Below are 10759 nucleotides of genomic sequence, written 5' to 3'. Positions count from 1 at the left end.
AGGGAGCACGCCTGCGCTGGTGTCTGGGGGGTGGGCGGAGGTATTGGTGTCCGGGCAGTATGTGTGGAAGCAGAGTAAGGTGTGGTGTTACCAAGTGATTTGCGTTTGGGGGAAGGCGGAGGAGCGAGAGAACAACTCAGCCATTTCGGGTGAAGAGGAAGTTGGACGACATCGGCTGTGTAGTGCTTTTTTTCCCAGTTCAGCAAAGAATATTTCCGAGGGGGGTGAGTTAAAAGGACCTATCATATTTTACTGAGAACCGTTCATAGGAAGACAGCTGGTACGCTCCACTTCTTCCTCTCTACCTTAAGATCTCCCCTTGGCTTCCCCTGAAGCCCTTCTAAGTAGGAGGGCAAAGAGGGGGTTGAGCTATCAGAATCCTGAATAATTCATGAGACCCGCCTCTTTAGTTGGGAACCACGCCCTTGAATCGTGCTGACGCACTTTGCGTGTACCAAACTTGAGGAAGCGACGTAGCAGTTCCCGCCCCTAGAGCGGAGGGCGGGGCATCTTCTCCAGCACGTGCTGCATCTACCCGCGCAAGCCCAAAAGAGTGTGCGCAGGCGCTGCCCACTAGGGGGAGGAAGGAGGCGGGGTAGGGAGGTTGTTGGGTTTAGAGCCGGGCGGAGACGGCTGAGACTCATTCCTCAGGAACAAGGGTCGGGTGTCAAGGAGACCTTTTCACACCAGCTCCTGTTCCCCGCCTACGGTTGGTGGGATCGCGCAGCAGAAACAAAAAGGATATCAGTAGGGCCGGACATAGGTGCGAAGGAAAGTAGGGTGTCAGTTTGGGGTGGTGGGCTTTTGAGGGGGTCGAGGGGTAAATCTATTTAAACTCCCGGAGCCGTTAAGTTGCTTCGTACTCTGATGCGCGCGCAACCAGGGTGGTGGCGGAGTGCGCATGCGTGGCTCCGGGACGAGAGGAACGCGCTCCAGCGGTGCGCGCTCGCGGCAGAGAGGCAGTGGTAGAGGAGAAAGGGGCCGGCGCACGCGCGGTTGATTCCTCGAGTTGTTCGGGTCTCGCGGGCATCTTGTTTTGGTCTCGCGGGCGAGTGGGGCGCGCTTTGGGGGGAGGTGCTTGGAGTCGAGACTAAGCGATAAGAGCCGAGCTGCGCGCGCACTCGGGAAAGGGGGGAAGGGAGCGGGGTCTAAGAAGGGGGGGTCATCCCCCTCAAGCCCTGGTTACCCTCGACTGGGACGGAATAAGGGGAGGAAATGATCGAGATGGCGGCGGAGAAGGAGCCGTTTCTAGTGCCGGCCCCGCCGCCGCCGCTCAAAGAACAGTCGGGCGGAGGGGGCGGCCCCACGGTGCCACCGCACCAAGAGGCCGCCTCAGGGGAGCTCCGCGGCGGGACGGAGCGTGGGTCGGCCCCTCGCGCACAGTCGGCTGGGGTCCCGGCTTCAGGGGCTGGCAAGCAGAGCCCGGGGGTCGCACAGCATCGAGGGGGCGGCCCCCAGGCACTGTCGCACGGGGAGGCCCGCTTGTCGGATCCTCACGGGCGAGCCGCTCCCCCGGACGTGGGGGAGGAGCGACGGGGCGGGGGCGGAACAGAACTGGGTCCCCCTGTCCCTCCTCGACCCCGTAATGGCTATCAGCCCCACCGACCCCCTGGGGGTGGTGGAGGCAAAAGGAGAAATAGCTGTAATGTAGGAGGAGGTGGTGGAGGCTTCAAACATCCGGCCTTCAAGAGGCGCAGGCGGGTTAATTCGGACTGTGACTCTTTATTACCCTCCAACTTCCTCCTGGGGGGCAATATTTTTGATCCGCTGAACCTGAATAGTCTCCTGGATGAGGAAGTGAGCCGAGCACTCAATGCGGAGACCCCTAAGTCATCTCCCCTTCCGGCCAAAGGGCGGGACCCTGTGGAAATCCTCATCCCCAAAGACATTACTGACCCGCTCAGTCTCAATACTTGCACTGATGAGGCCCAGGTAGTTCTTGCTTCACCTCTCAAGACGGGTCGGAAACGGCATAGACACCGGGGACAACACCATCAGCAGCAGCAGGCATCTGGAGGGAATGATAGCCACTCTGTGCTGCCCACATCCCCTCTCACTCCCTCAGTCCACGGGGAGGGCACCACACAACAGCAGCGGCATAGGGGCCAGAACCGGGATGCACCCCAACCCTATGAACTCAACACAGCCATCAACTGCAGGGATGAAGTTGTGTCTCCCCTTCCATCTGCCCTGCAGGGTCCCTCAGGCTCCCTTCCAGCCCCCTCAGCTGCCTCAGTTACCTCTGCATCCTCATCTTCCTCACGACATCGAAAACGCCGCAGGACTTCCAGCAAGTCAGAGGCAGGGGCTAGGGGTGGAAGCCATGGTTCCAAGGAAAAGAGCCGAGGGAGTGGGGGAGGCCGCCACCACCACCCACTACCTGCAGCAGGCTTCAAAAAACAACAGCCCAAGTTCCAGTATGGGAATTATTGCAAGTACTATGGGTATCGCAATCCTTCCTGTGAGGATGTGCGTCTTCGGGTATTGAAGCCTGAGTGGTTTCGGGGCCGGGACGTCCTTGATCTGGGCTGCAATGTTGGTCACCTCACCCTGAGCATTGCCTGCAAGTGGGGTCCATCTCGCATGGTGGGCCTGGACATTGATGCCCGGCTCATCCATTCTGCCCGCCAAAACATCCGGCACTACTTGTCTGAAGAGCTCCGTCTCCCATCTCAAACTTCTGAGGGGGATCGGGGGGCAGAGGGTGAGGAAAGGACAACCACTGTCCGAAAGAGAAGCTGCTTCCCAGCGTCACTGACAGCCAGCCGAGGTCCCATTGCTGCACCCCAAGTGCCCTTGGATGGAGCAGACACATCAGTCTTCCCCAACAACGTTGTCTTCGTCACGGTAAGAAGGTCCAGAGGTTCTTGGAATTGGGACCAGGTATGAAAAGATTAAATGGGAATGGGGCAGGTGAAGGTTATGACCCAGAGGGGATTCCATGCATTCATTCCTTGTTAGGAAAACCAGATCCTCAAGAGTCTGGATTGGCAAGTGAGAACCTTTGCTGGGTGACTCCCTCTGATAACCTGAAAAGGTGTGGGGCTTTAACCCTGGGGTCCTTTCTCATGATTTCCAAGGATCTCTTCCCCAAGATAGAGGCTAATTCCCTTTTCCCTGCTTCCAGCCTGGACTGTAATTCAGACTGATCCACCGCCTCTTGAAAGCTGCTGCTGCTCACTAGCAATTGAGTCCATGTGGAACCTTGTTCTCAATTTTTCTAACAGCATGAGGGATGGGTGTCATACGTGTAATGTCTTACGGGGAAGGAGAGAATAGGGTAGTGGCAGACTAATATTTATAGTGTCTTTCCTTTGATAGGGCCCACAGTTGCTTTTGTTTTCCCTTGACAGAGTTCTCTGTAAGAGTGTCAAGAATCCAAGTAGTTGGACTTTAGATTATCTCCATGTTGACCCTAGGTAATGGGAGGGGGGAAGAGTCAGACCTCTGCAGAGAGGGGAGGGTACTGTGCCTTGCAGAGTGCCTATCCCTTGTCTACACACAGCTCTCAGTAAAACACTCATTAGGCTTTCGGTCAGAATATTTGGCATTGTGTTGGGGTTCACCCTGAAAAATGGATTTTCTAATGGGTGATGATAAGCTTATCACCTAGAAAAGGTTTCCTAAGGGATGTAGCTCTTCATTTCTCTTGCAGAAAGGAAAAAATAAGCCTGAAACTTTGCCAGCCCCAACTGCAGGGAGGGAACCATGGCCTCCTTTGAAATCTGGGAAGTTACCCTTGTATTAACATTGAGTTGCTTTGCATAAGGTTTGTGGGTGAGAATAAGCACAGAGTAGGGTTTAGGGAGAACCCTAGTCTCTCCCTCTGTAATCTAAGCCCAGCTTGGAAGACTGTGGGTAATTTGCCCCGTTGAAAGTACCAGGCTCCTTTTTAATGCTTGTTTTGGTTTGCCATCAGTAGGAAACAGGCAGGCGAGAGTAGAGAGAAAATGAGACTCGGAGGGCACCATTTGGGAGTCTGAGGAGTGCCTGAGAAGAATGTGACCACAGGCTAAAGTGAGGCTCCAGGACTTTGTCTCAGCTGCTGCAGAGCGGGTTGTTGGGGGCTGTGAATCTTGTAATCTCTGTGCTGACCTCCCCCAATTCTTGCCCTTAGGGTAATTATGTGCTGGATCGAGATGAGCTAGTGGAGGCACAGACACCAGAGTATGATGTGGTGCTATGCCTCAGCCTCACCAAGTGGGTGCATCTGAACTGGGGAGATGAGGGGCTGAAGCGCATGTTTCGCCGGATTTATCGGCACCTACGTCCTGGGGGCATCCTAGTCCTGGAGCCCCAACCCTGGTCATCCTACGCCAAGAGAAAGTCACTGACGGTGAGTTGGTTTCAGTGGAAATGGGGAATAAGACTTCTTTTGGAAGAGGCCAGAAACACCTCCAGGAAACAGAAAGAGGACTTTATGCACAAGCTGGAAAGGCCCTTTGGGTGGGCATCACCTTTAGCCAGGGGAAGAGGTTTGTAAGCTGAAGTGGTCCTCTGCCTTTCTCCCTAGGAAACAATCTACAAGAACTACTACCGAATAAAGCTGAAGCCAGAGCAGTTCAGTTCCTACCTGATGTCCTCTGAGGTGGGCTTCTCTAGCTATGAGCTTGTGGCCACACCACATAACACCTCTAAAGGTAAGACTGGCTTATTTTGTTGGGGAAGGCAGTCTTGGCTGAGAGGGCATAAGCCCTGTGGGAAGTCCAGAGGCTCTACCAGCCCCTTCTGATTGTACACTCTCCCCTTAGGCTTCCAGCGACCTGTGTATGTATTCCACAAGGCCCGTTCCCCCAGCCACTAAGTGGACCCCTGAACAGAAAGTATGAAGAGGCTGCTGTCACTGCTTCTGAGGACCTGGGGGAAGAGGAAAGTATCCCAAGGCCTTTCCTTTTTGACTCCAAAAATAGTTTCCTTTCTTGGATCTGCAGAGAAAGCTTTTCTTACGTTGCTGCCCCAGCCTCCCCTACACTTCTGGCACCTAAGCAGCAAGCCCAGCTGTGCTGGAGTTACCATCATCTTCCCCTCTCCCAGCCTCCTGGGCTGGATGGCATGGGACTGTTCGCCTACTGTTCTCCTAGGACTTGGGAGGTGTGGGTGATGTCAAAATCTCTATCCCCTTCCTCCTATTCTCCCAAGGACAGAGATTCCCATTTTTTCTTGTTCCTTGTCCCTAGCTGCATTTTAATGGACTAAAGTGGGGAAGCTTGGCAGGGAGGCACACAGGTACTGTGAAAATCCTTCCCTGTGCTGTCCCCCAATGGGAGAAGGGGTTGGGTTTTGAATGTGAGAACAGCACAATAAACTTGATGTCTAGGGCAGTGGCCCCCACACCTATGCCTGGTACTTTCTAACTGGTGGGGAAAGGATGGTGCCTCCCAGTAGAACCTGTGCTCCCTCTCTGCTCTCATTACAGGAGTGATTTTCAACTGGTGTGCCATGAAAATTTTTAAGATTATTTTTTGAAAAATTCAAAGCACAATAAGCGTTTCCTTTTTTTACTTTTTTCTTTGATCAACATAATATTTAAGTGTGCTGTGGAAGTTTATAGGTTTGAGTGTGGCGTGAGATAAAAAGGTTGAAAAACATTGTACTAGAGTCTCAAGACAGGTTTTTAGTCTTCTGGGTGATTATCAAGTGCTACTCAAATCTATACACAGGTATACAGAACCCTAGTCAGGAAAAGGGATATAATGCATATTTTGATATGGAACTTGAAGGAAGATTCCATGTTCTTCCCCCCCCCCCAAATTCCCCAAATGCCCTATTGACATATTTTTTGTGTGGAAGCTTTACACAGAAAGCTAATTTTGGACAGTTAACCACGCAGTGGAGGGAAGAAAAAACACCTTGGACCAGAGCCACCTAGCTGATCCTAGACACATCAGCCACATTTCTGTGCTGTGGAGTCAGATGTAAAGGCAATTAACATGAAACTCTTCAATGGCTCAAATGTTAGTGGAGCTTCCAGCATTTGTTAATTTGTTCAACAAATACTGAACACTCATGATAAGGTGTAAACAAGATGGGCAGGGCCCTTAAAAGTAAAAAGCAAGGAGATACTATGAGTAGCCAGCATGTGCCTTGCTTACTGAGATAGGCATTTAGGAAAGGTCTTCCCTTTTAAATGATCAAAAATAAGTGGTGTGGCTCGGCGCCTATAGCTCAACCAGCTAAGGCGCCAGCCACGTACACCTAAGGTGGCGGGTTCGAATCCCCAGCCTGGACCCGCCAAACAACAATGACGGCTGCAACCAAAAAATAGCCGGGCGTTGTGGCGGGTGCCTGTGGTCCCAGCTACTTGGGAGGCGGAGGCAGGAGACTCGCTTGAGCCCAGGAGTTGGAGGTTGCTGTGAGCTGTAATGCCACAGCCCTCTACCCAGGGGGACAGCTTGAGGCTCTGTCTCAAAAAAAAAAAAGTGGTGCATTGCTGGGAGTTGTGGGCACCTGTAGTCTCAGCTACTTGGGAGGCCGAGGCAAGAGAATCACTTGAGCCCAAGAGTTTGAGGTGGTTGTGAGCTATGATGCCCAGCACACTACCAGGGTGACAGAAAGAGACTCTGTCTCAAAAAAAAAAAAAGTGGTGTAGGGCAGCACCTGTGGCTCAAAGGAGTAAGGTGCTGGCCCCCTATGCCAGAGTTGGCAGGTTCAAACCCAGCTCCGGCCAAAAACTGCAAAAAAAGGTGCAAAGGAACAACTGTCATCAAAAACGTGGTGCCTGTGACTGGAGTCAGGAAAAGGCAGGTAAGGTGGTCAAGGCAGAGGTATCTAACCCTTGACCTGAACTTAGCCAGTACTCTACCCCAAGTTTCTTAAAAAGCCCCCAAACTCATCTCTGAGGGCAGCTTCCAGCCTAAGGCTAAGTGGACAACCCCCTGGAGGTTTTAGCCCCACCTTAGGGCTCTAAGTCGAGTCTCATTTGTTAGCAAAATTACTTTATTTTGAAAAATTATTTTAACACACAAAAATAAGTGCTACCCATCCAGAGAGCTTTGAGTTCTAAGCTTCCCATCGCCTTAGTGTCCGATGCATGAGGAAGGTGTTCTCTGAAGGTCGGGGCCGGAGCTGAAGCCGGAGACGGGGAAGACCATCCAGGGCCAGGTGTGGTGATTCATAAAACAGTGTGTCTGGGTCACACAAGATGGTCATGTCTGGGCCTGGCCCAGGTGGCTCCTATTGGGAATTGGGGCCCAAAGCAACGTTACACTCCAGGGAAAAAAAGAAAAAGCAGCGAGGGAGGGGTACAGGGAGGAAGCCCCAAGCCCTGGTCTCTTCACCTTTGGAGGCCAAGGTCGGGCCTGCGGGAGGAGAGCCAATTTTTCCCTCAGCGCAGCGTTCAGAACGTGTTCCTCCGGCACCTGCAGGCTCACCAGGTCCCGGAAGAGGCGCTTGGACCGCGGTACGTTGAGCCCTGAGACCGCGAGGAGGGAAGAGGAGCGGAGGTGAGCGGGGTCCTTCACCCCAACTCCTGCCCTCGCCAGCCAGCCGCCCGCTCCCCTCACCCTCAGACACGTTCTCCTCCAGTCCGCAGCGGATCTGGAACGACTTTCTCAGCTGTTCCTCCACGGCCTTCGCAGCATCAAACTGGTTCCCGGCTGCAGCCCGCGCGGCCTGCAGTTCAAGGCTCAAGGCCAAGCTGCTCTGTACCGCGGGCACCTCCAGCTCCTGCGGCGCCGCAAGCTTGTCGCTCGGTGTAGCGGCTGCCGATAGCGGCTCAGACCGAACTGGGGAAGGCGGCGCCAGGCGGAAACGGACCTGGGAGCAGAGAGTAGTGCCGTGAAGACTTAGGCGCCGGGCCTTAAACAGCAGGGGTGCCAGGCCTTCCCCCAGCTCACCTGCCGCCTCTTCCGAGCCCCGCCTCGCCGCTCCCCCCGCCCCTTCCGCTGCCCAGAGCTGCAGTTTCGCGGCTCTGGGCTCTCGGGCCGCGAGCTCAGGCTCAGATCCAGGCCGGGTTCAGGCACCGGGGCTCGGGGTTCCTGGGCTCGGGGTTCTGGGGGTGGCCCTGGGACCGCCACGGCCTCTTCCCCTTCTATGGACTCCAGCTCTGACTCCCCATAGTCCATCATCTTTGGAGTTGCGGCGGGAGTCGCAGGTTAGCTACTCAGCTCAGGTTGGCCACCCCTTTTGCCCCGCCCTCCCAGGCGCCGCTACCGGGGCGGAGTCAGCTCCCCGCCCCGCCCTATTGGTGCTCCCAAACGTCATTTCTTTTGCTCCGCCCCCAGTTTACCGGCGAGCTTTTGGCCACAACCTTGGCACCGCCCCAAAGTCGAAGTGTTTTAGAGCTGCATCTCGTTGAAGCTCTACGGGTCTTCATAAGGCCCACTTCGTTTGAAAGCTAGCCCGGCGGAATCTTCGCCCGGCCTGAGGTGGGGTGCTGAGTGTGTCAGTCTTCCCTCTTGGAGCAGTTTAACTTTAAACAGTCCAGTGTTTCTGCATCTAGGCCTCCCCACTCGGTGCCTCCACAGCATTTCCGGGTGTTCAGTCATCCCCGAACTTGGACCGCAGAGCCCCAGCCTGAGTGGGGGCGGGGCTCACGGACCCATCCCTAGGCTGGGTCCTCTCTGGCAGCCTTTTGTAACTTCTTTTTCCCTTCGAGAGTTCCCTAAAATGTTAATCCTTATAAAAATAGGTATGTGTATTCTGGGTACAGTGTGTGTGTGGGTGTGAGAATTTATCCTGGCCTCCAAGCTTCTCAAGATCCCTGGACTGTGAAACAAGATATTGGAGCTTCCACCGCCTCCCTAGGTTACTTGGGACAGGTCCCCTCAGTTCTGTGAGCCTCCATTTATTCTTATGTGAAAGGTAGTGAGTTGGGTTCAGGAATCTTGAGGCTGTCCCAGAATTAATTCATACTCAGTCCGCGGGCATGTTTGTGTACCACTGCTCAGCTTGAGAGTTTTCACTTCCTCTGTCTTATCTTTCCAGGAAATACTGTTGAAGACAAAATAGAACGTATAGTATAGCCTTAATTTACAAAAATTTTAAAGGAAGATCTTACAAAGACTCCAGGTGAAACACTGGAGCCTTTCTTGCTAAAGTCTAGAGTAAGAAATATGTCCATTACTTTTACTGTTCAATTGTGAAAGGGAATAGGGAGGTACAAATGTAATTTTTTATTTTAATTACACTCTGTTGCTCTAGGCTAGAGTGGCGTGATCATAGCTCACTGCAGCATTCAACTCCTGGGCTCAGGCAATCCTGCCTCAACATCCTGAGTAGCTAGGACTATAGACAACCATGCCCCACTAATTTTTTTTTACCTTTTATAGAGAGGGGTCTTCCAGTGTTGCCCGGTCTGGTCTGCAACTCCTGGCCTCCAGGGTTCCTCCTTTCCCAGCCTCCCAAGTGGCTGGAATTACAGGCTTCAGGCACTGCACTCAGCCAAATACAAATATTTTTTCAAGTGGAAGTATAGATTATTTAAAAATTTAAATGGTAACATATGGGGAAGAACAGAATAGAATGAAGAGAAACTCTAACTATGCTTTGTTTTGTATATTTCATGCAGTTACGTGAAAAAAGGTTTTAAAAATAAATATCTTAAAGTTCAAAGAAAATCAAAACAAACCTAATTGTGTACATAGTGACATAACTACACAGAAGGTAACACTTCTGAAATAACTTTAAAATAGTAATTTATGCCTCTCTGAGATCTATTGTAAGGACAAAATAACTGCCATTTAAAAAAAAAACTGCCAAAAAATACAATCTTATTCTATTCTTAGTAGTCTTGCTGAGAATACGTGAGAATGTATAGCGTAACACAGATAACATTATTGATATCAGAACTGGAATTTTGAAATAAAAGATGTAGGAGATGCTGATGTAGAATCAGTGATATTATGCAAAACCCCTATAGTCTTGAATCGGGATAGGAAGTATTTATATGAATTCATGGTATGTTTTACCTAAAATTAAAAAGTACTTATAACCTAATTCTGTCCGCTGAAAAGCCCTTAGAAACAATGACACAGTGTGCATTCCTGGTCCTCACATGTAGGCTCCAAATTCCATATCTTGGGTATTTAAAAACCTGTACACTAATGTTAATAGCAGCTTTATCCATAACCACCAAAATCTGGAAATGACCTTAACAGGTAAAGAGTTAAACATTACATTTGGGATACTAGATTTCTGCCCATGCTCAGACATCAGCATCCATTTCTTTGCCATTTGGGGCTAAATGAGTAAGGGGGTGGGATAGGGGACTAGCAGCCCAATATCTAATGGCTGGCTGCCCTCCTGGGGAGGCTAAGTCTCCATTATCTGCTTTTCCTGCCTTTCTGCCTCAGGTATGACTATCAGAAGGGTGTTCCCTAGGAAGGGACCACGAGAGGTTTTGCAAAATGAAAATACTAGCAACAGGGTGAATCCTCATGAGACTATCCCCAAGGAACAAGCTTATTACAGTGACAGGTCCCAATGTGAAAAGGCTGTCCTATTTAGTTCGTAAAGCTCTTTAACCCTCATTTAGAACTCACCAAGTATCCATGAAGAGGCCTTTATCATCTACTTATTTTACAGAAGAAACTGAGGCCCAGAGACATTAACTGATCCTCCTGCCAGCAATCCTATGATAAAGGTGTCACATTCATGTTTAAGTTATAGAAGGAGAGAAACATGCTGGAAACCTAGGACAGGTTAGTTACTGAATTTGGCCCAAACTTTAGCATTGAACTGCTTGGCAGCCAGGGCAGAAGATGAAACTTGCCAGCTACTTAATTTACATAACAAAAGAAGGCATCTTGTCTCCTTGGGG

At 51.4% G+C, this 10759-nt stretch overlaps 2 protein-coding genes across 4 annotated transcripts; one reads left to right on the top strand and one right to left on the bottom strand.

Annotated features, from left to right (window-relative positions):
- Window positions 1–232: 232 nt before the first annotated feature.
- On the top strand, window positions 233–5336 carry MEPCE (methylphosphate capping enzyme). Of its 3 annotated transcripts, none has more exons than XM_012810846.2 (4): window positions 233–2847; window positions 4118–4336; window positions 4514–4640; window positions 4752–5336. In XM_012810846.2, the coding sequence occupies exons 1-4, from the start codon at window positions 1216–1218 to the stop codon at window positions 4802–4804; spliced, it is 2031 nt and encodes a 676-aa protein (XP_012666300.1). In that variant the 5' UTR covers window positions 233–1215; the 3' UTR covers window positions 4805–5336. The 3 variants fall into 3 exon arrangements, 2 of the variants coding, with proteins under 2 accessions (XP_012666300.1, XP_023374388.1); XM_023518620.1 differs by having other exon boundaries at window positions 233–2883; window positions 4752–5333; XR_001161649.2 differs by lacking the exons at window positions 4514–4640; window positions 4752–5336 and having other exon boundaries at window positions 233–4017; window positions 4118–4218.
- A 1582-nt stretch (window positions 5337–6918) lies between these two features.
- Window positions 6919–8116, bottom strand: PPP1R35 (protein phosphatase 1 regulatory subunit 35). The gene is made up of 4 exons (XM_003798905.3): window positions 7836–8116; window positions 7503–7755; window positions 7278–7411; window positions 6919–7173 (listed from the first exon to the last, which is right to left on the bottom strand). Exons 1-4 carry the CDS (start codon window positions 8064–8066, stop codon window positions 7000–7002), a joined length of 792 nt encoding a protein of 263 aa, XP_003798953.2. The 5' UTR covers window positions 8067–8116; the 3' UTR covers window positions 6919–6999.
- Between the last annotated feature and the right edge of the window lie 2643 nt (window positions 8117–10759).

This window comes from Otolemur garnettii, unplaced genomic scaffold (genome assembly GCF_000181295.1).
Source record: "Otolemur garnettii isolate 467f Iridium unplaced genomic scaffold, OtoGar3 scaffold00142, whole genome shotgun sequence".
In the NCBI taxonomy this organism is placed as follows: Eukaryota; Metazoa; Chordata; class Mammalia; order Primates; family Galagidae; genus Otolemur; species Otolemur garnettii.
The sequence above is the reverse complement of the archived record's forward strand: the minus strand, read 5'-3'. Positions and strand labels throughout refer to the sequence as shown.

Coding starts and splice junctions, on each gene's coding strand:
- PPP1R35 (XM_003798905.3), bottom strand. CDS start 8,066: ATGATGGACTATGGGGAGTCAGAGCTGGAGTCCATAGAAGGGGAAGAG. Junction 7,756..7,835: donor GGGCTCGGAAGAGGCGGCAG/GTGAGCTGGGGG, acceptor CTCTGCTCCCAG/GTCCGTTTCCGCCTGGCGCC. Junction 7,174..7,277: donor CCCGACCTTGGCCTCCAAAG/GTGAAGAGACCA, acceptor AATTCCCAATAG/GAGCCACCTGGGCCAGGCCC.
- MEPCE (XM_023518620.1), top strand. CDS start 1,216: ATGATCGAGATGGCGGCGGAGAAGGAGCCGTTTCTAGTGCCGGCCCCG. Junction 4,337..4,513: donor CCAAGAGAAAGTCACTGACG/GTGAGTTGGTTT, acceptor CTTTCTCCCTAG/GAAACAATCTACAAGAACTA. Junction 4,641..4,751: donor ACCACATAACACCTCTAAAG/GTAAGACTGGCT, acceptor CTCTCCCCTTAG/GCTTCCAGCGACCTGTGTAT.